The 26484-nt window shown below is 41.2% G+C and overlaps 1 protein-coding gene across 5 annotated transcripts in view; it reads left to right on the top strand.

Moving 5' to 3' along the window:
* The window catches only part of sipa1l2 (signal induced proliferation associated 1 like 2), a 581962-nt gene that overhangs the window by 308264 nt on the left and 247214 nt on the right, over positions 1-26484 (top strand). For all 5 annotated transcript variants that reach the window (XM_068020936.1, XM_068020919.1, XM_068020901.1 and 2 more), the window contains 2 exons: positions 6891-7048; positions 13511-14087. In XM_068020936.1, the coding sequence (XP_067877037.1) occupies positions 6891-7048; positions 13511-14087 (735 nt within the window). The remainder of the gene's footprint in view (positions 1-6890; positions 7049-13510; positions 14088-26484) is intronic.

The raw sequence follows: 26484 nt of genomic DNA, 5'->3' as shown, positions 1-26484 counted from the left end.
CCTTTCATAAAGTTCAGATCCCATCTCGCTGTTTACTCCTGTCTTTTAGTAGGGTAGCATGAAACTAGCATGGTGGTGGACGGCAATGTTGGGATTCCTGCACACTTCTCACTCTGTAGTTGATGGGGTTTTCTTTCTTGTGTTTCACTGCATCCCACTAAAGCATTGATCTTCATCAGAAATTTGTTAATTCAATGTCAGTAGTCCATTAAAAGGTACACTGTAGAATATGTCAAAACTCCATCTTCATTTGAATAACTTCTGCAGGAGATTACAGGAGTCACATGAAGGAAACATAGAAAAATAGGAGCAGGAGTAGACCCTTTGAGCCTGCTGCGCCATTCAATACGATCATGGCTGATCATCCAAACTCAGTAACCTGTTCCCGCTTTCTCCCCGTATCCCTTGATCCCATTAGCCCTAAGGACTATATCTAATTCTTGAATATATTTAATGATTTTGCCTCAACTGCTTTCCATGGGAGAGAATTCCATAGGTTCACCACTCTCTGGGTGAAGAAATCTCTCCTCATCTCAGTCATAGTGGCACGTGGGGCAAATAGGAATTTTAAATCTCTTCAGATTTTCGTCAGCAAATGCTGATAATTGTTCACTTAAAACATAGACAGTTGGCATGTGTGGGAAATACATTGTGTCAACTGGAATTAAATATACCATCCAATGCCACACATCCTGTGCACTCTGGTGTTAGTGAAGCTGAAGCTGTGGCTGGGCTGAAGCTCACTAAAGACCCAGGATAGTAAGAGAGAAAAGGAGATTTGTGCAGCAGTGACAAGTATTTTGAATTAATTTCTTTATAGTCAATAAAGTTGACCAAGTCATATGTGGAAACTATATTGTCTTGCCCTTAATAGTTGGCAAACGAATGAAATATTATTCAAACAAAGTGGAAGTGTACTTGCGTAAAAATAGTTTATTCAATGAACTGCTCTCAGTTTTCTCTCTGTGATCCTACCGAAAGACGTTCGTGTGATACAGCAATAACACAATAATTAGTACAGCATTTGAAGCCATTGCTTTGATTATAATCCTCAAAAGTGGCAGGGCAAGTCGAGAAAGCTGATTTAAAAATAAAAGCCCTAGGCATTCTTGACTTTAATAATAGAGTGCAAGCCCTGCCACCTTTGAGGATTTGTGTACATATATCCACAGATCTCTCTGTTCCTGCACCTCATTTGAAATTGTATCATTTTTATATCGCCTCTCTTCATGGTCCCTACCAAAATGTTTTACTTCACACTTCTCTGGGTTAAATTTCACCTGTTATGTGTCTGCCCATTTTACCAGTCTGTCTTTGTCCTCCTGAGGTCTGTTACTATCCTCCTCATTGTTGCCTACATTTCCAATTTTCCATAATAACCCTCAAACATTTTTTTTCTAATTTACTAATTTCCCTCTTTTAGTGATAATTCTGCGCCTAAGAATGTTACCAATTCTTCAGTCACTGGTAATCTTTCACTATCTGCCCCCTCAAAACTTTCCATACTGTGGAAAATTTCTGGTCGATCCTTCAATTTTCCAGCCTTTCAACTAAAACCTTTAAATTCCTGGCATCATGCTGATGAACCTTTGCTAAGCTCGTTCCATCATTCCTAGACTGTGAGGGTCCAGAACAACATACAGCAATTCAACACCATTTCCTAGCCTTTGTATTCAATGTGTTTCTATTTTCTCTTCAAAGGCAGCCTTTAAGGTTGATAGGTAAATTGGCCATTGTAAATTGCCCCTAGTGTAGGTAGGTGGTAGGAGAATAGTGGGGATGTGTTAGAGAATATGGGGTTAGTGTAGGGTTTGTATAAATGGGTGGTCATTGGTCAGCACAGACTCGGTGGTCCGAAAGGTCTGTTTCAGTGCTGTATCTCTAAATAAAATAAAAAATAAATCTTTATAAAACACTCTGCTGGAACATTGTGATTGATTCTGGGCTGTGCACTTAGGAAGGATGTCAAGGCCTTGGAGAGGGTGCAGAGGAGGTTTACTAGAATGGGACCAGGGATGAGGGACTTCAGTTATGTGGAGGGATTGGAGCAGCTGGGATTGTTCCCCTTAAGGCAAGGAAGGTTATGGGGAGATTTGGCCGCACGTTCAAAATCTTGAATGGTTTCGATAGGTTAAGTAAGGAGAAACTGTTTCCAGTGGCAGAAGAATCAGTAAGCGGAGGACATAGATTGGCAAAAGAACTCGAGATGGCTTTTTTTACACAGCGAGTTGTTGTGATCTGGAATGCCCTTTCTGAAAGGGTTGTAGAAGGAGATTCAATAGTAACATTCAAAAGAAAATTGGATAAGTACTTGAAGGGAAGAATCTTACAGGCCTATGGAGAAATTCCCTGGATGTGGGAAAGGTTCCAGTGGATTGGAAAAAAGCTAACACAATGCCCTTATTCAAAAAGGGAGGGAGGCAGAAAGTAGGAAACTATAGACCAGTTAGTTTAACATCTGTCGTTGGGAAATTGTTAGAATCCATTATTAAGGAAGTGTAAACAGGACACTTAGAAAGTCAAAACGCAATCCATCAGAGTCAGCATGGGTTTATGAAGGGTAAATCGTGTTTGACTAATTTGCTAGAGTTCTTCGAAGCTGTAACAAGCAAAGTGAATAATGAGGATCCTGTAGATGTTGTGTATCTGGACTTCCAGAAGGCATTTGATAAGCTGCCGCAGAAAAGGTTAATACACAAAGTAAAAACACATGGGGCTAGGGGCAATTTATTAGCTTGGATAGAGGATTGGCTAACCAACAGAAAACAGAGAGTCGGGATAAATAGGTCTTTCTCTGGTTGGCAAGATGTAACTAGTGGGGTGCCACAGGGTTCAGTCCTCGGGCCCCAACAATTTACAATCTATATGAATGACTTGGATGCAGGGATAGAAGGTACTATAGCCAAATTGACACTAAAATAGGTGGGATAGTAAGTTGCAATAAAGAAATAAGAAATTTACAAATGGATATAGATAGGTTAGGTGAATGGGCCAAAATTTGGCTGATGGAGTTTAACGTGGATAAGTGTGAGGTTATGCATTTTAGTCAGAAGAATAGAAAGGCAAATTATTATCTAAATGGAGAGAAACTTCAGAATGCTTCGGTGCAGAGGGATCTGGGTGTCCTTGTGCATGAATCGCAGAAAACTAGTTTGCATGTACAGCAGGTAATAAGGAAGGCAAATGAAATTTTGGCATTTATTGCTAAAGGAATAGAGTATAAAAGTAGGGAAGTGTTGTTGCAGCTGTACAAGGCATTAGTGAGACCGCAGCTGGAGTATTGCGTACAGTTTTGGTCCCCTTACTTGAAGAGGGATGTAGTTGCATTGGAGGCAGTTCAGAGGAGGTTCACTAGATTGATTCCAGAGATGAGGGGTTTGTCTTATGAAGGGAGATTGAGCAGTTTAGGCCTTTACTCTCTAAAGTTTAGAAGAACGAGAGGAGATCTAATTGAGGTATATAAGATGATTAAGGGGATTGACAAAGTAGACGTAGAGAGCATGTTTCCTTTGGTGGGGAAATCTAGAATGAGAGGTCATAGTTTTAGGATAAGGGGTAGCAGATTTAAAACAGAGATGAGGAGAAATTACTTCTCTCAAAGGGTCGTGAGTCTGTGGAATTCACTACCCCCGAGTGCGGTGGATGCCGGGACATTGAGTAAATTTAAGGAGGAGATAGACATTTTTAATTAGTAATGGGTTGAAGGGTTATGAAGAACGGACAGGAAAGTGGAGCTGAGTCCGAGATGAGATCAGCCATGATCATATTGAATGGCGGAGCAGGCTCGAGGGGCTGAATTGCCTACTCCTGCTCCTAGTTCTTATGAGAAGGAGCAAGGGAGTGAAGTTAATGAGATAGCTCTTCTAAAGAGCTGGTAAGATACAATGGGCTGAATGACCCCCCTCTGTGCTGTATCATTCTATGATTAGAAAATGGAATGACTTGCTACAAGTGAATATTTAAAATGGAATTAGATAAGTGTTTGAAAAGGTGGAATACAGAAGAATATTGGGAACAGGATAGGAAATGGGATATGGGTAAATAGCTCCATATAACATCCTTGACTGGTTCAATGGGCATAATGGCCTCCTTTTATGTTGTAATTTCCATGATTTTATCTGTCTAGATATTAAGCCCCAGAAGAATGGAATTGTAGCCAAAGGGAGGATTAACTGGGAGATCTGGATAGCAGATAAATTAGCTCAATACCTACTCTGATTTCAGTTGTTTTGGATTTAGATTAATTAAAAATACTGTAATGGATGTCTCTTACCCTTAGAGTTTGTTTCAGGTGGGTCATGCCAAAAACTATAATGCTGGAGATACCTGTACTTTTTGACAGGCAAATATTTTAGTAAGACTTGTTGAAGTGTTTGTCATAGGTTGTGGAACCATTGATCTTCATAAAGTCAGATATATGTATCTTATATCTTTCAGGTTTTATATCGCAAAATGAATGGTAAATGGTGAATTGACCACCTGATAGCAACAGTCATTAAAATGGGCTTAGAAATCTACTTTGTGCAGGGGATAGCAGAGTGTCAATATGGAATGTGGTCTTGAATCCATAGTTGGAAGAAGAGATAGGACAACAACTGAGGCAAATGTAGAGCATGAGAAGCTACTGCAGGGATATGATCCTGTGGCATGAGCACAGGAGATTGTTTAAGGATCTGTGTCATGGGTCAGTATTCACAAAACACTGCTAGTGCTAGAGGTCTATAACAAAAGCAACAAAAGTCACAAATACTGAGCAGGACAGTTAGAATTTGTATAGAAAATAAAAGTTCATGTTTTAGCAAAATGCTCCTGTGTATGTTCACCACAGGTAGAGGGCATGGATCAGGACCATGGAGAAAAGCACAAAGATATGGGTAATGGTAGAAATAAATAATAATGTCATTCTGGGGTAAAACACTGCTAATTTATTTGAATGCAAACTGTTGTATCATATATTCATGAAAGTTCAGTAAAACTTTATTAAAACCCATTTCTCTTCCCACCCAGAATAATTTCCACCAGTAAGGATAAGGTGTTCTGTAATTGCTTTAGTATTTTTGGGGGGGGGGGGAGGAGAAAGTGCAAGTTTGAGGCTATATTTATAACTTATGGCTCATTTTAATACATAGAGTGAATGCGAAGAACTTGCACAGCTGTGTGAAATAACAGGTTTACTTAGTGGTGTAAAACGGCACGCAGTTCCTAAACTGCGCCACTTTTGTAAATTTTAATCCAAATTCTCAGTTTTGTTTATTTATATCCACAGTCACGTACTTTAGTGAAAAATTATCTTGGGTTTCAGTAATGAAGCAGCTGGCAGGAGAGTCATTCCCTCACAGGAGAAAAATACATCATATGTCATGGCGACAAGTGTAGAAGATGTTGAGGGGCTTTGTACAGACCCCATGCAAAATTAGGAACAATAAACTTTAAATAATAACTGTATCCATCTGGACATCCATAGGGTCATAATTTTATGATCATTGGTGATCAAGCGCTTTTATGTAACAGTGACTGAATACAAAGCATCAAACTTAACCCACAATGCTATAGGATACTGGAGAAGGAATGCTTTAAAATTCAATCTACATAGGGGCAACATCACTGTCAATCTAGGTCAGTCCCCGCTCAGTGCACCTGAGCATTCCTAGGAAGCACTGGGCTGCAGATGGTTATGCAAATTAACTGAATTAAAATAGTTATGAAATGGTATGAATCTATTCAGCAAAATTGTTGTGTTTCCATACTCTAGCTTATTGCCTGATTGATCAGGATTCTATGAACTTGAAAAAAATCATAAGCCAAGGCCCCAAATTCCTGCAACAGCACAATGAATGTGTTGTTTATAACAAGGGTGGGCTGATGGCTATGGGTTGTAGATTTAACCAAAGTCATGGCCAATACTTAACTGTGATAAGCCCATAGAACCAGTTTTCTTCCATAATATTTACATCTCTTGACTCCTCTAAGCTCATTCAGATAGAGTGCAGCATTAGCATAAAGTGCTCGATGTACTGCTTTGCCTAAAGACAAAAAAAATGAATCAAGTTCCTTGGATGGTATCTCGAAAACTTTACTGTATTTATAGTTCTCTTGATCAGTTTCTACATTCTTAACTTGTGCTGCATTTGAATGATAAAATTCAAAGATGGTTTGCCTTCCTGACAAATTTTTGCTAGGACCGCTCCAGTTTAGTCATAAATTCAAGTCACATTACAGAAAAGATCATTTTCTGGATTCCAGAAATAACTGGAGAATACAATGACAGTAGACACTGAGTACACTCACTTCATCCTTTTAAAAGGCTGAAGTTGACAGATCTCCATTCATTATTATGTATGAATGTTCTTCAGTTGCTACAGTGTTCTATTGCAAATGGTAATTAACATGTAGATAACATGTAGATATTGATGTGTTTGCTTGAAGTTGTCTTTGTGTGAAATCCTTCCTTTTTTTGTGGGGTATCTTTCCCATAAGTGTTAACCTACAAAACTGTGATAAACTGACTACTTTAAAAGTGCTGACTGCCCAAAATGACAACAGACGACCGAAAATCAGCACAGGAGACTGAATAAAAGAGGGCATTGGGGCCTCAGTTTAACATCTCATCCAAAAGATGGCACTTCTGACAGAACACATTGGAGTGTCATTCAACTGGTAAAATCTTCTTCAATGAATGACACATTTGCAACTTCTGTTTTAGTAGGAAAGAAATGTGACTAAAAATGGAGAAAAGATATTAACTGATTAATTACCTAGGAAAAGAATGAACTCATTTTAAGCATAAATTACGTTTGGAGAGGGTATTAACTGGATGCAGTAGTTATATACAGCAATAAATCTGTAGTTCAAACCTGGCTAACTAGACCTCTGTTTCTGTACTCCCCTAGCTCTTGAGGAAGAGACACATAGGAAATGACATAGTTACAATTGTCTTTCAAGAGCCTGGAGCACTTCCTTTCACTCCCAGAAACATCCGATCCCACTTCCAACATGTTTTTGTCATTGTCAGAGTTCATAATCCATGTACAGAGAATGTCTGCTACAGGTAAGTGCTCAACATCCATGCAGTTGCTTTTGGATCTATTACTGAAGTGTTTTTAAACTCTTCTTTCATCGTCTGTATTTTCCCCCAATGGAGCTTTTCTCCTGCATATCATTCTTGAAGTTACAAGTATGTATTAGGCTGAAAATGCTGCTTCATGATCAGCCGGCACCTCAATAAATTAGTTGTGTCACTACCCTGTGAGCACAAGGCACTTCATTTCACCAAGTGTTTCTTCTGAATCCCATCATCGTGTCTTCCTTTTCAGCCAAGAGCAAAATGATATTGACTGCAGACTTCTCTACATTCATCATCATTACTACTTCATAACTCGTTGAGCTGACAACCTGCACATTTTTTTTGCCTAGTTTGATAGATTCTGCCTTAGTTTTTATTTCTTACTTTGCAGAGTTTTATCAACTAAGCTGGCCCAGGCACTGGTTAGCATTGCCTGATGAGAGATGCAGGTTTGAATGTCATTTGGAGTTGGTATGTTGAATATCGATTCATGGAGTACTGTGCACTGTTCTAGTCTCCATATTACAAAGAGATGTAAAAGGATTCAAAAAGGTGCAAAAATATTTCACAAGGATGGTACCAGAACTGAGAGATTATGTCTATCAGGCACAACTGAATAGACTGGGGCTTTTTTCTTTAGAAAACAGAAGGCTGAGGGATGGCATGGTAGGGGTTTGATAGGGTAAACATACAGAAGATGTTTCCACTTGTGATGGAGATCAAAACTAGGGGTCATAAATAAGATAGTCACAAATAAGTTTAATAGGGAGTTCAGGAGAAACTTCTATACCCAGAGTGGTGAGAACACAGAACTTGCTACAAGGAGTAGTTTTTTTTTATTCTTTCAAGTTATGTGGGCATCGCTGACAAGGCCAGCACTTGTCGCCCATCCCTAATTGCCCTTGACAACTGAATGGTTTGCAAGACCATTTCAGAGGGCAGTTAAGAGTCAATCACATTGCTGTGGGTCTGGAGTCACATGTAGGCCAGATCAGGTAAGGAAGGCAGATTTACTTCCTTAAAGGACATGAGTGAACCAGATGGGTTTTTAATGACAATCAATGATAGCTTCATGGCACCATTACTGAGACTAGCTTCCAATTTCAGATTTTCAATTCCAGTTGAGACAAATAGAAGAGATGCATTTAAGGAGAAGATAGATTAACACATCAGGGAGGAACAGAAGGATGTGTTAAAAGGGTGAGTTGAAGTAAGGTGGGAGGAGGCTCTTGTGGAGTATAAACACTGGCATAGACCAGTTGGGCCAAATGGTCTATTTCTGTGCTACAAATACTATGCAATGTAATTCTGTGATTGAATGTCCAATATTTTACAGCTTGATAGCTAATAGCTTACTCTATATTTTGTCCAGGATGACAAAGACTGGTTTCCATTGTGGCAGATATATTTGAGTGATGAGAGGAAAAGGACCAGAAGTTGTGCTTTATGTAGGAGGAAGTGATCTAGAAGCCAAATGGATGACTTGCAGAGAAGAATTTAATGGGTTCTAAATTGAAGTGCCAACCTCTGATAACTGCAGGATTACGCTATAATTGGACCAAATCAGTAGAAACAAATTAGATACATCAGGGCATGGCTGGAGATAATGCAGGAGGAACAGAGTGAAGCTGTTTTTATGGAATGAGTGCATCTAAACTGATTGGTACCACTGTTCTTTCAGAGAGGGAAAATAGAGCATAAAAATTAGTCCTAGAAACATTCACAACAAAATAAATGAACTCATTGTTGTGGCATTAGTAACTGATGTATTTTGGATCTCAAACAGCAAAAGATGTGGAACAGCTCTGCACATTAGACACACCTGGGAGACAAAGGAAATAGACTCCATGGTACAGGATAAGCTTTCCAAACAGATAGGTTGACTACAAATATGTAGTATGAAGGGAGCAAAAATAATTCAAGATGACTGGTTGATCCGAGGAAGAGATAAGTAAGGAAGTGGTAATAAAAACAAGAAATGCTGGAACCACTCAGCAGGTCTGGCAGCATCTATGAAAAGAGAAACAGAGTTAACGTTTCGGAAGAAGGGTCACTGACCCGAAACGTTAACTCTGCTTCTCTTTTCATAGATGCTGCCAGACCTGCTGAGTGGTTCCAGCATTTCTTGTTTTGATTTCAGATTTCCAGCATCCGCAGTATTTTGTTTTTATTTAAGGAAGTGGTAAGTAAGGTATGTGTTAACAGAAAGATCAGTCTAACAGTGTATTCTAGTAGAATGCCATAGTATTAGCGCTGGAAGATGTGCTGAGCAGGGTGCCCATGGTTAGTGCTGTTCTTTGATTTATGCAAATGATCTGGATTTGGAAACTCATTGTAAATTGGCTAATTTCACAGGCTCAGTAGACTAATGCTGACACAGTCCAGGTGTTGGAGAAGGATCTGTGCAACATTTCCAAGTGGACAGAACAATGGCAGATGCATTTAATAACGATATAAAAGCAAGCAGTTACATATTGGAAGGAGAACACTGAACATGCTTCATAGAATTGTTTTTAATAGTGGCGTTGAACTAGCTTGGGGACCAGGTGAGAAAGCTTTGGAAGTAATGGTAGACTGAACATGGTCAGGATTCAGTCATTGTCGAGCAACAATCAGATGCTGAGCTTTATATTGCCAAGTCAGCAGAATAAAGGGTAAATTCACTGATCCATGCTCTTGATGGGGAGATGCACTTGAAGGGAGTGTGATTGGTAATAGGATGACAAGACTAGATTTTTAATCTACAGCCCTTTGAGTGGGGGCATCAGTGAACTTGTTCCTGCAAGTGTGAGCAGAGCCAATGCTCTGGTCAGCTGCATCTTGAGTTTTGGTCAGCAAGACTTGGAACATCCAAGCCCTAGAAGTGGTGCAGAGAGGAACCACAAAGCTAATCCATAGAATCAAAGGACTGCGTTTTGAAAGAAGGTAAATGAAAGAACTGTACAGTTTATCTTTAGCACAGTTTCAAATTAAGTCATGACTGCAGGACAAGACAATGAAGGTACCAAATGATAAAAGGCAAGTCCAGGGCTGATATTGAGGTGCATTTCTTTGTCAAGAATAATCTATACCTAGAATGGCTTCCTCAATAGGGAAGCAAAATTCCTGGAGTGACTCAAAAAGCATTTAGATGCTCTGACAGTGGGGATTGCAAATTTCTATTAAGGATGAGCTCGATGGGCAAATGGCTTCCCTGCTCCGTACCTGTTGCTGATCATAGTGGAATTTACCATGGAGGTAGTTCTCCTCAGTGTGATATGTGCAACAAAATCATAAACCCATTACTAATGTCACAGTAACTCTACAAGCTGTGTAGAAGAAAGTGCTCTCCTCTCCTCATATGGGGAACTGAATGCCAAATTAGTCTTTGGTCCATGGTACATTGCATATGTAAATGATGTGTGATTTGATCAGGGTACTGAAGGCACAGTGGCGCAGTGGTTAGCACCGCAGCCTCACAGCTCCAGGGACCCGGGTTCGATTCTGCGTACTGCCTGTGCGGAGTTTGCAAGTTCTCCCTGTGTCTGCGTGGGTTTCCTCCGGGTGCTCCGGTTTCCTCCCACATGCCAAAGACTTGCAGGTTGATAGGTTAATTGGCCATTATAAATTGCCCCTAGTATAGGTAGGTGGTAGGGAAATATATGGGGACAGGTGGGGATGTGGTAGGAATATGGGATTAGTGTAGGATTAGTATGAATGGGTAGTTGATGGTCGGCACAGACTCGGTGGGCCGAAGGGCCTGTTTCAGTGCTGTATCTCTAAACTAAACTAAATATACTACTAATAGACCTCATTAACCATCGTCTAGCTTGCTTACTTGGAAATTAATCTTGCCCAAGCTCAAACCTACTGACTTAGTTGCAGAGCATATTTTTCTCTTTGTTTGCAATGGTCATTGATTTAGTGCTAAATTAAGTGATCTTTATAACTAATGTCTCCACTTCTGAAAGTGCACAATCCACTTATAAAGAATGAGCCATTATTCATGTTGCAGTAACAAAATAACATCACTGCTAATGATGAAAATGTGGTTTGGTTATGTGTTCTAAGCGGATACATTACCAAAGGCTCAATTTAACCCCATTGTGGGTCCTAATTGACATCAGTTGAGATTGGTTTTCCTGGAAATGTCTGTGATTGTATCCTGATCTGGTCACTTTATTGACCTGAATTAGTTATTTGTTTGTGGGCCAGTACAGCAGTTGGTCTAACTATGATTTCCACAGTTCAAAAAATGCCAGATATTACTTTCATGAAACTGTGTCCCATTCAATTTCTTAAAACTTAGTTTAATTTTATTGCCATAATTTCCGTTCTTCCCAAGCTGGCACAATTTTTTAACTGTGTGCTTAAAGATTTCTTGGGAGGGATTTGAGCGAGGAAAGAATTTCCTGACTCCCCAAAGCCTTTCCATCATCTACATGGCATAAGTCAGGAGTGTGATGAAATACTTGCCACTTGCCTGGTTGAGTGCAACTCCAACAACACTCAAGTAGCTCAACACCATCCAGAACAAGGCAATCTTCTTGATCAACGTCCATCCACCACCTTAAACGTTCATTCCTTCTACCACTAGCGCACCCTGGCTGCAGTGTGTACCCTCTACCAGATGTACTGCTGCAAGTTGCCGAGGCAGCACCACCCAAAGCTGCGACCTCTACCACCTAAAAAGACGAGGGCAGCCGGTGCATCGGAATTTCACAAGCTCGAAGCTCCCCCACAAATTACACACCATCCTGTCTTGGACATATATCACTGCTCATTCATCATCGCTTGGTCAAAATTCTGGAACTGCCTACCTAACAGCATTAATACCTTCATCACACGGACTGCAGCAGTTCAAAACGCAGCTCATCACCTCCTCTTCAAGACAATTAGGGATAGGCACTAAATGCTGGCCTTGCCAATACCACCCATGCCCTATGAATGAATTTTTTTTTAAGGGGTTTAGCTTGATGCACCACATGGATGAATAGCCTAGTAATACTTGCTGTCTGACTTGCTCATGGAATAAGGACTTTAGGGAGGTAGCAGAGTTGTGGCTGCCTTGCACGAAATGGTACCAGACTTAGTGTCTTCAGGAGAAGTGAAAACCTGTGGGGAGAATAGGTAGGAGATTTTAAAAAGCAAAGAAAACAGATGAAATATGATCAGAGGGTCATGAAAGATGCATGTCATTTATTAATCTTTTGTTTCTGTATTGTTTATAATAGACATTTTCTCCCCTTTCCATTTCATTGATGGATGAGTTTGAAGATTGTTTTCTTTTTAGTGACTAGCTGTTCTGTGAATACCACTACAGTGACAGTCATGTAAGAAATGCCAGCAATTCTCTTGGATTTTGTAAACAAGTGTACCTGTTAAACAATATTGTTTATTTGGCAATCCAGTGCCCATCTGGCTTTCCTGCTGGTTGTGTCGTGAAACTAGACCACCAGCAGAAAATGGATGAGGTGAAGTCTAGAGTTGATAGAATATTAATAATATAGGTGGTGAGGTGGGATTGTTGGTAACTAGTAATATTAATTAACAAATTAATAATTGGCCAAATGCTATCAACTAGCTCCTCAAAAGGAAGGGGTAGATTGTGACCTGCTGATCCAATTGTTAACAGGAAGTGATGATCTTGGACTCTACCAGAACTGAACAGTGACCTCCATATGGATAATAAAAATCACAGTTCTAGTAATCATTTTATGGTTAAGTTTGTTATTGTAATGAAAGGTTAAGGCAAAAAAATAACTCATTCACATGGTGCACATTTGTGAGAAGAGCTTTAGCGAGCATTAAACGAGAAACAGTTTTAAAAAAAGATGAAGAATAATTGATTTAAAAAAAAATTGTTTTGAGTAAAAGGAATATATCCCAATAAAATAAAGGGGAAAATATCAACAATAGGTGCCATAGCCGTATAAGGAGGTCAGATTTATCTTGAAGGCTCTGGCTGTCATTTTACAAAAATCCATTGATAACCAATGAGAGTATTGAAAAGAGTAAAGGAACAAAAGGTAGATTGTGCATAGCAAAAAAAGTATTTGCAGAAATATATTAGCCATGTATAAAAGATGAAATTTGAAAGTCAAGATATATCCTTTACGGGATCTGTTGAGCAGAAAAATTGAAATCAGGAAGTGACAGATTGCAATACATTATGTTGAGACCAATGGACAAATTCCAGAACCAGTTAAATCTGCTTTGGAGTTGGTAAGCTGTAGAGGCCAGTGTTGCAAAAAGTTCAAGTATTAATTTGCTCGTTGCTTAGTGGACAAATGTATCTCATGTTGTACTAAGCCTCACAGATCAGGGCCTTGGATATATGTGGATATATCAGATATATCATGTCAGTTATTTGTATTTTTTTCTGTCTTTCAGCTAATGTCAAACTGTACTTGCTGTAATTTGAAGTTGTTTACAAAGCTAATATGCTGTCTCTTTAAACACATACAGTGTGGCTGTCTCCAGGTCTAAAGATGTGCCACCATTTGGCCCACCAATTCCCAAAGGAGTCACCTTTCCCAAATCAGCAGTATTCAGGGACTTTCTTCTTGCCAAAGTTATCAATGCAGAAAATGCAGCGCACAAATCTGAGAAGTTCCGGGCAATGGCCACAAGGACAAGGCAGGAGTACTTAAAGGATTTGGCAGAAAACTTTGTAACCACGGCTACAGTTGACTCTTCAGTGAAATTCAGCTTCATCACTCTTGGGGCAAAGAAGAAGGAGAAGTCAAAGCCTCGGAAGGATGCGCAGCTGTACAGTTTTGGAGCTATTGTGTGGAATGTTATTGCTCGGGACTTTGGCCAATCTAACGATATTGAATGTCTTCTCGGAATCTCCAATGAATTCATTGTGCTTGTAGAGCAAGATTCCAAAAATGTAGTGTTTAATTGCTCATGTAGGGACGTCATTGGTTGGACCTCTGGATTAATGACCATAAAGATTTTTTATGAAAGAGGAGAATGCATCCTGCTGTCTGCTATGGAAAGCTGTGCTGATGATATCAGGGAAATAGTACAGAGGCTTGAGGTAAGACTATAAAATATTTTCATTGCTACTAATTTTAATACAATTTACTGTTGATATATCCTTGTGTTGCAGTATCTCTCTGGATTTCCTTTTGTTTGTGTGTGTGTGTCTCTCTCTCTATTTTCTTCCCTCTCCCAAACTCTGCTGCTTTTCCAGCAATTTTGGAAAATCAACTGAGTAAAAAACTGCTACAAGCTCATGAAATATATTCGACTGTTTAGCTGACTAACTACTGAAGCAGTCTGGGAAATTGGGTATACTTCACATGCTCAGACTACACAATCTACGTTAACTACCAGTCAGAGCTTTGAACAAACCCTGGCTTTTGAGAGGCTAAAGCCTTGAAGTAAAAGCTTTACAAAAGATCATAAAAGACTTGATAAACAATTCAATGGATACATTCAATCATGTGTAGAAAAGAAAATTGTTTAAAATCTTATTTTGGATGTTAAATTTCAATGGAAGGGGGAAAAATAAAAGTAGTACTTTTCAGAAAGAAATTTGTGATTTACAGGGAAAAGATTATACAACAGCATGTGGTGGTGACAGGGGGAGCTGTGATAGGTCAGTGATCAGACTAAAGCTGCCGTGTAGTAATTAATGGAACCAGTTCTGCATGGGCACCAGTTCCTTGCTAGATTATTTGAGCTGAATAGGGTTGGGAGATCTAAGGACAGTTGGTTTGGATGGCAAGGAGTATTTATTTTCAGAGAGATTGACCTCTAGATACATTACCAAAACAAGTGGTAAATATGAAATCTCTGAAAAGGTGCTGGGTGTCATTCTGAGAATGGAGAACAGCTTGAGTTACAGAAAATAGATGAGGGATAGCTAGGATCATTAATGAGTTTGCCAGCAATGAGAGAGAATTTTCCCCGAGCTTTTTCCTAAATTAGCTGAAGGTTTTTCCTCTTTGTTTTTGTTTTGCCTTTTCAAAGAGATGCATGACTGCAGATTGGGAGGTCAGGAGATAGTGGGAAAGAGTGAATCAATGCTGCATGTAGGCTCTTGCTGTATGTGTAAAATCAAATTTTGTACCATCACTTCCTGTCTGTGAAGTAAACCAGCTTAATGATTTTCATCTGGCCCTATTTTGCTAAATTTTTATCAGTCCACCTGCTGAAAATTTCGAGAAGTATGTGTGTGTGTGTGTGTGTGTGTGTGTGGACACATGTAAAAGAAACAATATCCAGCTCCCAATCATAAGGATTCGATTAATAAACCCCGGGGTTATGCTAACGTATATTATTAGTTATGGGGCAGTACGGGTACACTCCTGAATATACGACACTCAGACAACTAGGGCAGGCCTGAATTTTGTCATCTTAGCCTTTTTGCCAATTCTGTTTTTATTATTTTAAAGCCTCTTCTTCCTAAATAATATGCTTTCTTTCAACTTTTGCGTTTCATTTTTTAAAATGTTGAAATACTTTTGTCGCTTTTCCTCCACCTTCAGATTCCGTACTGTCCATTCTGGAAATGGAATCCTCATTACAGAAATTTAGCCTCTATGGCTCAGATGGGTGACTCTATAGCTGATGGAGACTTGGGTCTGTAAAGCTTGACTTGGTGATGCTGTGGATTCTCTTATTGGCTGAGGCAGTATGCACTGCAGATAGATCCAGGGACTGTTTTTCTGTATAGTTAATATTGTGAAAAACAGTTATGTGACCATTTCTGACAGCCAGTTAAACCATTTCTTACTGAGGGAAACACTATTTTCTGGTTTATTTCAATTGAAGGACCATTTTTAAACGACTGAGCTGTTTCCTGCTGAGGACTGGTGGTGGTTAGACATGTCGCAAATCAGAGGATTTAAGATGTCCTCCTAGTGCATTTCTGAAACTTGACTCTCAAACGTTGAATTTTTTTCTCCTACATTTTCAAATTCAGTACTTGCAGTTCGCACTTGTAATGCACTTTTACCATGGAATTGTCACATCTCAATACTTGGGATGTCATTCAACAACAGCAGCTTGCATTTATCTTGCACCTTCAATGTAAACAGCATCCCAAGATGCTTCATAGGTGTGTAAGGAAAGCAGGTGTCACCTGAGTCAGAAAGTGAGAGGTTAGAATAGGTGACCAAACACTTGGTAAAGGACATGGATTTTCAGAAGGTTTTTAAAAGGCAGAGAGGCACAAGGTTTAGGAAGGGAATTTCAGAGAATGGGACCCAGGTGGTTTAAGGAATGGCCATCATTAGGAGGTGGGGTTAGAGGCTGGAGTCCAATGAAAGGAATCTTCAGTGGAGTGGGGAGGAGTTGGAGGGTTGGTAAAAATTACAGAGATAGGGTGGAGTCAGGCCATGGAGAGATTTAAAAACAAGAACAACAATATTGAATTTTCTTTTTTTTTTTGCTAATTATAAACAGAATCTATGGGCTGGATTTTATGGGCCCCCCCCCCCCCGAGGCGGGGGGGTGCCCATAGAATCGTGGCAGGGGGCAGAGGGCCCATCGCCAAGCGATCTTGCCGGAGTGGGGCTAGGCCGACGACGGATTTCCCATCCAGAGGCCAATTGAGGCCCTTAAGTAGCCTATTAACAGCCACTTAAGGGCCTGTTTCCGCCGTCACTGGGATCTGACCAGCAGTGGGGGGGTGCCTCTGTGGCCAATGGAGGGCCTCGGCCGGGAAACACTACACCTCCCAGGACCCCCTCACCATGGGTTTTACGACCACCCATCCAACCACTACCCCCCACCCCCCCAAGCCCTTGACGCGGGCTTCCGGACTGGTCCCGGCAACTCTGCCTCACGTATTTTGGATCCGGGCTCTAGCGCTGCGTCTGGGTCCAAGGCCTCTGCAATACCGACAGTGGACACCGCTCCCAGTGGCGCTGCCAATACTGCTGTGCTGCCAGCTCTGTGATTGGCCGGCAGCTCTTGGAGGCGGGGTCCTTGACTTTAAAAGGATGTAGATCCCGGCGCTGGAAACCTAGCCTCCAGAGCAACAGAGGATCGCGTGGTGGTGGGGGGGAGGGGGTGGAGAGCAGAGGGCAAGGCAGGGTGCCTCCAGCCTTTTCGGCCCAGCGCTAGGAGCACCACCCCCTGCACAAATTCCAGCCCTATGTTTGCATGAGAGCAGAAACCTCTGACGAGCTGACCCTTTTTCACAAAAAGGATCCAACATGTGGAAGGAAATTCATTGTAAGAAGGAAAACATTTAAAGGGTTATGCGAAAAGAGCAGAGGAGTGGAATTAATTGGATAGCACGATGAGCCGAATGGTTGCCTCCTGTGCTGTATTATTCTATGAATTTTTAGGATTTAAGCTGCGGGTAAAAGTATTGAGGCAGGAATGGAGTCACAATGATAGCTCAGTGATATGCAACTGTGGCGATGACACACAAACAGCAGACCACCTGCTCCACTTCACTGTCAATTCCTGTCTGAATCCTGTAATGCTGCTGACCTCTCCACATACCATGATGATGCCAAGACACATGTAGCCTTGTGGTGGGGAAGAATGTGGAGATATGATATGACAAACACAAGATTGCCCAAATCGTTTATTGCTTTGGGATGCCTACTTGTGTAGCAGAGTCTGTGGGGGCCACATGCAAAGTTTAAGCTCACATCCCATTAGTTTGCAGATTTCTCTAGCTGCTAACACTAGCCAACTGTGGGATTTTCTCCAGTTGCTAACACCAGCAGGTCATGGGATTTGCTCAACCACAATGAGGCACAGCGCAAAGAACAGCCCTTTGCAAAACTCCAGATCCACAAAATGTAAACAGGACAAACCATTGAAGAAATACAAGTCCAAGTAGGCCAGGGTTGCTCTAGTTCAAAAGCTGCAGTGATCCCAAGGGTGCAGTTTGAGAATTCCTTTCATAGTAAAACACAGAAACATTACGGCTTCAATTCTGACACCATAAGCAAGGAAATATGTTTTTTTATTTGCACTATTTTTGTATGGTTAAATGGAAGGTAGGTTACTGGATGTAGTGGCCTTAGGCCTGAATGAATGACTTGTAGAGGTGGTGGTGTAGTGGTAATGTCACTGAACTAGTAATTCAGTGGCCGACGCTAATATACAGGGGACACTGGTTCAAATCCCACCACTTAAATTTAATTAATAAATCTAATTAATAAACATTTGGAATTGAAAGCTAGTCTTAGTAATGGTGCCATCAAACTATCTACCTGGTTCACCAATATTCTTTAGGGAAGGAAATCTGCCGTCCTTACCTAGTCTGGCCTGCATGTGACTCCAGACCCACAGCAAAGTGGTTGACTCTTAACTGCCCTCTGAAATGGCCTAGCAAGCCAACTGTCGAGGGCAACCGGGGAAGGACAACGAATGCTGGCCTTGCCAACAATGCCCACATGCCATGAAAGAATATTAAAAAAATTAAAGATTTTTTTTGTTTAACCAGTACTTGCAAATCAGGCACATGATTTGTTTGGATGGTATTTAGATAGATATTTAACAAAGTCTTGGTTTAAGTTACAACATACGGCAGCTATTAGCAGGCAGCCACCAGCAGGAGATAAAAGTAATATATTTGGTAAAAATGCTGATTGATGCAACAACACTAGTCAGTGAATCAATCAGTGAAGTCTACTGTTGAATTTAGAAGGCGCCATTGTGTGTGAGAGAGAAAGTGGAATTATGCATGTAAAGGTAAGAGAGACTTAAGACAGAGTGGTGAAAATAGAATGGAATAACTTGCGAACAAAATGGAAAAACAGCTAATAGCCAAAATCCACTTCTAGCATTCCTGTAATGGAGAGCTTTGGGAGAGAGGGAGAATCAGCATGACAGGACTTAAATTCAATGGTAACATGAACAGAAGTTAAAACTGCATGAACAGAACACCTCAAAGTGGATTTGTTGGTGAGTTTGCTCAGGTGTTATCAGGCTTGTAATAGTGGGGGTGGGGGAAAGTAATCACAATTTAATTTAAAAGATACAAAAACAAAGAATTTATGATGAATTAAGCATATGTAATAAATTTACTTTTACTGAAAATGGCTCGTTTACGTAGTCATGAGAGATGCAATATCCTGTTATGTAACGGCTGCCAAAGTGAAATGTATAATATGTTTAGAAGTCCAGTTTGTAATTGTAGAATTCATACGAACATATGAATGGGCGGTGCAGTGGTTAGCACCGCAGCCTCACAACACCAGCCATCCGGGTTCAATCCTGGGTACTGCCTGTGTGGAGTTTGCAAGTTCTCCCTGTGTCTGCGTGGGTTTCCTCCGGGTGCTCCAGTTTCCTCCCACATGCCAAAAGACTTGCTGGTTGATAGGTTAATTGGCCATTAGCAATTGCCCCTAGTCTTGGTAGGTGGTAGGGAAGTATAGGGACAGGTGGGGATGTGGCAGGGATATGGAATTAGTGTAGGATTAGTATAAATGGGTGGTTGATGGTCGGCACAGCCTCGGTGGGCCGAAGGGCCTGTTTCAGTGCTGTATCTCTAAACTAAACTAAAACTAAACTAAACTAGGAGCAGGAGTAGGCCACTCGACCCTTCGAGCCTGCTCCACCATTCAATAATTTCATGGCTGAACTTTACTCCACATTTCCACCCCATTGCTTATCAGGAATCTATCTACCTCTGCCTTAAAAATATTCAAAGAGTCTGATTCCACCGCCTTTTGAGGAAGAGAATTCCAAAGACTCACGACCCTCTGGTGGCATAGTGGTGCAGTGGTTAGCACCGCAGCCTCACAGCTCCAGTGACCCGGCTTCGGTTCTGAGTACTTCCCGTGTGGAGTTTGCAAGTTCTCCCTGTGACCGCATGGGTTTCCGTCGGGTGCTCTGGTTTCCTCCCACAGCCAAAGACTTGCAGGTTGATAGGTAAATGGGCCATTCTAAATTGCCCCTAGTGTTGTAGATGGTAGGAGAATGGTGGGGAAGTGGTAGGGAATATGGCATTAATGTCTTTCTTTTGGGCCTCCTTATCTCGAGAGACAATGGATACGCGCCTGGAGGTGGTCAGTGGTTTGTGAAGCAGCACCTGGAGTGGCTATAAAGGCCAATTCTGGAGTGACAGGCTCTTCCACAGGTGCTGCAGAGAAATTTGTTTGTTGGGGCTGTTGCACAGTTGGCTCTCCCCTTGCGCCTCTGTCTTTTTTCCTGCCAGCTACTAAGTCTCTTCGACTCGCCACAATTTAGCCCTGTCTTTATGGCTGCCCGCCAGCTCTGGCGAATGCTGGCAACTGACTCCCACGACTTGTGATCAATGTCACACGATTTCATGTCGCGTTTGCAGACGTCTTTATAACGGAGACATGGACGGCCGGTGGGTCTGATACCAGTGGCGAGCTCGCTGTACAATGTGTCTTTGGGGATCCTGCCATCTTCCATGCGGCTCACATGGCCAAGCCATCTCAAGCGCCGCTGACTCAGTAGTGTGTATAAGCTGGGGATGTTGGCCGCTTCAAGGACTTCTGTGTTGGAGATATAGTCCTGCCACCTGATGCCAAGTATTCTCCGAAGGCAGCGAAGATGGAATGAATTGAGACGTCGCTCTTGGCTGGCATACGTTGTCCAGGCCTCGCTGCCATAGAGCAAGGTACTGAGGACACAGGCCTGATACACTCGGACTTTTGTGTTCCGTGTCAGTGCGCCATTTTCCCACACTCTCTTGGCCAGTCTGAACATAGCAGTGGAAGCCTTACCCATGCGCTTGTTGATTTCTGCATCTAGAGACAGGTTACTGGTGATAGTTGAGCCTAGGTAGGTGAACTCTTGAACCACTTCCAGAGCGTGGTCGCCAATATTGATGGATGGAGCATTTCTGACATCCTGCCCCATGATGTTCGTTTTCTTGAGGCTGATGGTTAGGCCAAATTCATTGCAGGCAGACGCAAACCTGTCGATGAGACTCTGCAGGCATTCTTCAGTGTGAGATGTTAAAGCAGCATCGTCAGCAAAGAGGAGTTCTCTGATGAGGACTTTCCGTACTTTGGACTTCGCTCTTAGACGGGCAAGGTTGAACAACCTGCCCCCGATCTTGTGTGGAGGAAAATTCCTTCTTCAGAGGATTTGAACGCATGTGAAAGCAGCAGGGAGAAGAAAATCCCAAATAGTGTAGTGCATTAATGTAGGATTGGTATAAATGGGTGGTTGTTGGTCAGCACAGACTTGGTGGGCCGAAGGGCCTGTTTCAGTGCTGTATCTCTCTATGACTCAGAGAAAAAATTTCTCCTCATGTCTGTCTTTATTTGGGCAACCACTTATTTTTAAACAGTGACCCCTAGTTCTAAATTCTCCCACATCCATCCTGTCAACACCCCTCAGGATCTTATGTTTCAATCAAGTCACCTCTTACTCATCTAAATTCCAGCGGATGCAAGCCTAGCCTGTCCAATCTTTCCTCGTAAGACAGCCCGTCCATTCCAGGTATTAGTCTAGTAAACCACCTCTGTACTGCCTCCAAAGCATTTATACATCCTTCCTTAAATAAGGAGACCAGTTTTGTACACGGTACTCCAGATGTGGTATCACCAGTGCCCTGTATAGTTGAAGCATAACCTCCTTACTTTTGTATTCAATTCCCCTCACGATAAATGACAACATTCTATTAGCTTTCCTAATTATGTGCTGTACCTGTTTACTAACCTTTTGCGATTCATGCACTAGGACACCCAGATCCCTCTGCATCTCAGAGCTGTGCAATCTCTCACCATTTAGATAATATGCTTTTTTATTCTTCCTGCCAAAGTGGACAATTTCACACTTTTCCACATTATACTGCATTTGCCAGGTCTTTGCCCACTCACTAAACCTGTCTATATCCCTTTGTAGCCCCCTTATGTTCTCTTCACAAGTTACTTTCCTCCCTATCTTTGTGTCATCGACAAATTTAGCAACCATACCTTCGGTCCCTTCATCTAAGTCATTTATATAAATTGTAAAAAGTTGAGGCCCCAGCACAGATCCCTGTGGCACACCACTCGTTACACCTTGCCAACCAGAAAATTACTCATTTATGCCTACTCTCTGTTTCCTGTTAGCCAGCCAATCTTCTATCCATGCCAATATGTTAGCCCCTACACCATGAGCTTTTATTTTCTGCAATAAACTTTGATGTGGCACCTTATCAAATGCCTTCTGGAAATCTAAGTACAATACATCCACCAGTTCCCCTTTATCCACGGCACATGTAACTCCCTCAAAGAACGCCAATAAATTGGTTAAACATGATTTCCCTTCCACAAAACCATGTTGACTCTGCCTGATAACCTTGAATTTTTCTAAATGCCCTGCTATTCCATCTTTAATAATAGCTTCTAACCTTTTCCCTGAGACAGATGTTAAGCTAACTGGCCTGTAGATTCCTGCTTTCTGTCTCCCTCCCTTTTTGAATAAAGGAGTTACATTCGCTATTTTCCAATCCAGCGGAACCTTTCCCAAATCTAGGGAATTTTGGAAAATTAAAACTAACGCATCAACTATCTCATTAGCCACTTCTTTTAACACCCTAGGATGAAGTCCATCAGGACCCTGGGACTTGTCAGCCTGCAGCTCCATCAATTTGTTCAGTACCACTTCCCTGGTGATTGTAATTTTCTTGAGTTCCTCCTTCCCTTGCATTTCCTGTCTTACAGCTAATACTGGGATATTATTTGTATCCTCTATCGTGAAGACCGATGCAAAATATCTGTTCAATTCATCTGCCATCTCCTTATTATCCATTATTAATTCCCCAGACTCACTTTCTATAGGACCAATGTTCACTTTGTTAACTCTTTTCTTTTTTAAATGTCTATAGAAACTCTTACTATCTGTCTTTATATTTCTAGCTAGCTTGCTTTGTACTCTAATTTTACCTTTCTTATCAATCTTTTAGTCATTCTTTGTTGTTTTTTATATTCTGTCCAATCTTCTGACCTGCCTCCCATCTTTGCGCAATTCTAGGCTTTTTCTTTAAGTTTGATCTATCTTTAACTGTTTTAGTTCGCCACGGATGGCAGATCCCACCCTTGGAATTTTCCTTTCTCGTTGAAATGTATCTATTCTGTGTATTTTGAAATATCCCCTTAAATGTCTGCCACTGCATCTCTATTGGCCTATCTCCTAACCTGATTTGCCAGTTCACTTTAGCATTCACTGAATTCTGGTATAATACTTCGTTTTAAAATAAAAATAACATTTTAGATTTACTCCAGACACATTAATATGAAATGAATGCCATAAAAGTGGTGTCTTCTGTATATTTTTTGTTTATTTGTTTATTTTTGTTTAGAGATACAGCACTGAAACAGGCCGTTTGGCCCACCGAGTCTGTGCCGACCATCAACCACCCATTTATACTAATCCTACATTAATCCCATATTCCTACCACATCCCCACCTTCCCTCAATTCCCCTACCATCTACCTATACTAGGGGCAATTTATAATGGCCAATTTACCCATCAACCTGCAAGTCTTTGGCTGCGGGAGGAAACCCACGCGGTCACAGGGAGAACTTGCAAACTCCGCATAGGCAGTACCCAGAACTGAACCCGGGTCGCTGGAGCTGTGAGGCTGCGGCTTCAAAATGGAGCAGTTTAAAAAAAAAAAAAATTCTTTAAATTTAATCCTTCCACCTCAAAATTATGAAACCCATATGTAAAGTATGTCCCCTCTTCAAATTATTACAATCAAATCAATCCATCCCTGGTCAGTTTGAGAGAAAAAAGTAGTCTTAAGAGCTTCAGACATGACCGTTTGCAACTACCCAACCAAAGCCAGCAAGAACATGTGTTTTCAATTGGAAAGGATGGGTATCAGGGAAGAAAAAGTAAACAGTTTCAAAAGCTAGACTTCATTTATTAATATATAATCTCTCAACTTGGATATTTTAATCATAGCTATAAAATAGAAGCTAACTAGATCAAGAAATCCAACTGGAAAATTGATACAAAAGCAGGTTGTCAAGAAACTGCATCCAAAATCAAAGTTACTACACATCAATTCTTAGCATTTTCCAATTATTGATCTGATCATGGACACAAGATGAAAGAGTTTTTTGCCATTGCAGTTAAATCATAGAGTCCTGCTGACTCAGCCGTTTAACCCCAATTTGTTAAATATTTGAGCAAACGCAAAATAAATTTCTGTTAAAGTAGGACAAGAATTGATGGCTGCAATTTAAACCATGTCTGTGATCAGCACCGGCTGCATAGTGGAGGTGCCCAGCCCAGGCAATTTGCCCAAGGAAGGTGAAAATCAGTGTTGGAGCCAAACTTGGCAGCTCTTGTAATTTAGCAGGTGGCTCTAGCTTGGACTTTGGATTATGGCTCCCAGCCACAGCAGAGTTGGAGTTTGGGGGAGACCTGGTGAAAGGATGAGCACAGAAAAAGGAATTTGTTTTTATTGTTGTGCCCACTTGGATAAAACATAAGAACTAGAAGCAGAAGTAGGCCATTCGGCCCCTCGAGCCTGCTCCGCCATTCAGTAAGATCATGGCTGATCTGATTGTGGCCTTAACTCCACTTTCCTGCCTGCCCCCCCATAACCCTTGACTCCCTTGTCAATCAAAAATCTGTCTAACTCAGCCTTGAATATATTCAGTGACTTAGCCTCTACTGCTCCAAACACTAACAACCCAGAATGTGTCACCAAAGTAGGAAAGGTTTTGGCAAGAGTTCTTTTCACAGTGGGTCTTTTAAAGTTGCATGGAATGGAGAAATGATCTGCATTTATTTTTGATTGAACTTCCTGTTTAAGCTCCACTCTTCCTGTCCAATATTAAGTTCAACCTTTGAAATATCCTGGCAGTTGTAGCCAGCCAGATGATTTGCATCTATGTGAAGTTTTGTGCCCAGACAGTCCCAACACAGGGAACTGCTGTGTGTGCTCCCTGTTTTGTATTGGGAGAGCTGTTCTGTAAGCCTCCTGGTTTGTGTTTCTGCCACTTTATTGTTTTCTTCTTAGCTACACTCGTTCTGTCTGGTCCCCTTCTTCCTCTCACTGCTTCTCTCACTGCTCTACAATGCTTTCTCTGTTATTCCTGTGTCCCTTGCCAACTGATGCCCCTTCTTTCAATGGTTGGCAGCTCTGCACTTTGAGATCAGAGCTATAGAAAGAACCAGGCAGGAGGGTGCAGAGGGCCAGATGGACAGAGACAGAACTGGCAATGTGTGTTTCTTGCTCTGCTATGCATACGTCAATTGCCATGTCATGAGACATTTAAAGCTGTAACCTGGACGTAGTCGGGTGTCACTGGGTGTGGTCCTGTCTGCTATGGGGCAGGGTATATCCAGGGCCAGACTTACTCATATTGTGTGTGAGGTGAAGAAGAATAGCCATTGGAGCCACTGGAATTTGGGATGTGGGGTTTGCAGGTAGATGTGTGATTTTTGTTTCAGTGAAATGTTTCTTTTTTTTGTATTACATTTTATTTTCATGGGGTATAATAAACTGGGAGAGCCAGTGGAACTGCAGCATTGTGATTGGCCAGGAAATTTGGAGGGATTATGTGTGCACAGAGGTTTTGTGCAAAATGAGTGGTGAACAGTGTTACGACCAACCACTCCAGTCATATCCCCCAATCAAAATATCCGATTCTAATTGTGGTGGCAGATACACACTGTTAATTTAATCCCTTCCCTCCAGAGATCGCCTAACATATCATTTTAAACTTTTCAGATTAAAGAAAGACCCAGCCTAATTGTACCATCTATTAACCCCTGAATGAGGCTAACCAAACCAGGTGTCTTTAAATCAATAAATGAACTGTTTAATTAGAAAAACTAAATTCTCAAACACTACGAAGATATAAACAACATTTAAAAGAGAAAAAAATTAGAGTCCTTGCAAATTTACGCTCCTGCCGGATGTGACATGGTCCAAGGTTGCTTGAAGTCCTCACAGCCGTCCGATGGGGGAAAAAGGTTATTCAACAGTATAACGGTCCGTAGCCTAATCTAGAAGTCGAAATTGTTGCTTTCCTTCTCCAGCGATAAATTTCTACAATTAACAACTTGCCAACACTTTTTAATGAATCAATTTGACTTTAGAATTTTTGAGGGATGAAAGATTGTCACAGTCTAACTTCCCTTTCTTCAGTTTAATTCTCAGTGATCTATGTTTTGGCTTGATTTTTTAGAATTTTGAGTGAGAGTAATAAATAAACAGGCTAAATTCTCTTCCTTCAGTTTAAATGGCCTGAGAGCTCTCCTTTCAGATGCTAACACACAAGTTGTCTGTCTGTTTTTCTGAGGTAGAACAGACTGTTTCAACTAAAAAGCCGGTTCGAAAAATAATTGCAACATTGTATATCCGGTCCTTGGTCTCTGAATGGCTGTTGCCAGGTAACCAGGATGCATTCTTTGAAGCTGGTTGGTTCCCTCTCCATATGGTTGTATCCAATGGCAACTAAAATGCACTTTCTCAAACTCCTGAGGCTTTCTGGTTCTTAAAGCAGTACGGCTCCTTTTCCAGCCTTAAAGGC

Source organism: Heterodontus francisci, chromosome 3 (genome assembly GCF_036365525.1).
Source record: "Heterodontus francisci isolate sHetFra1 chromosome 3, sHetFra1.hap1, whole genome shotgun sequence".
Taxonomy (NCBI): domain Eukaryota; kingdom Metazoa; phylum Chordata; class Chondrichthyes; order Heterodontiformes; family Heterodontidae; genus Heterodontus; species Heterodontus francisci.
The sequence above is the reverse complement of the archived record's forward strand: the minus strand, read 5'-3'. Positions and strand labels throughout refer to the sequence as shown.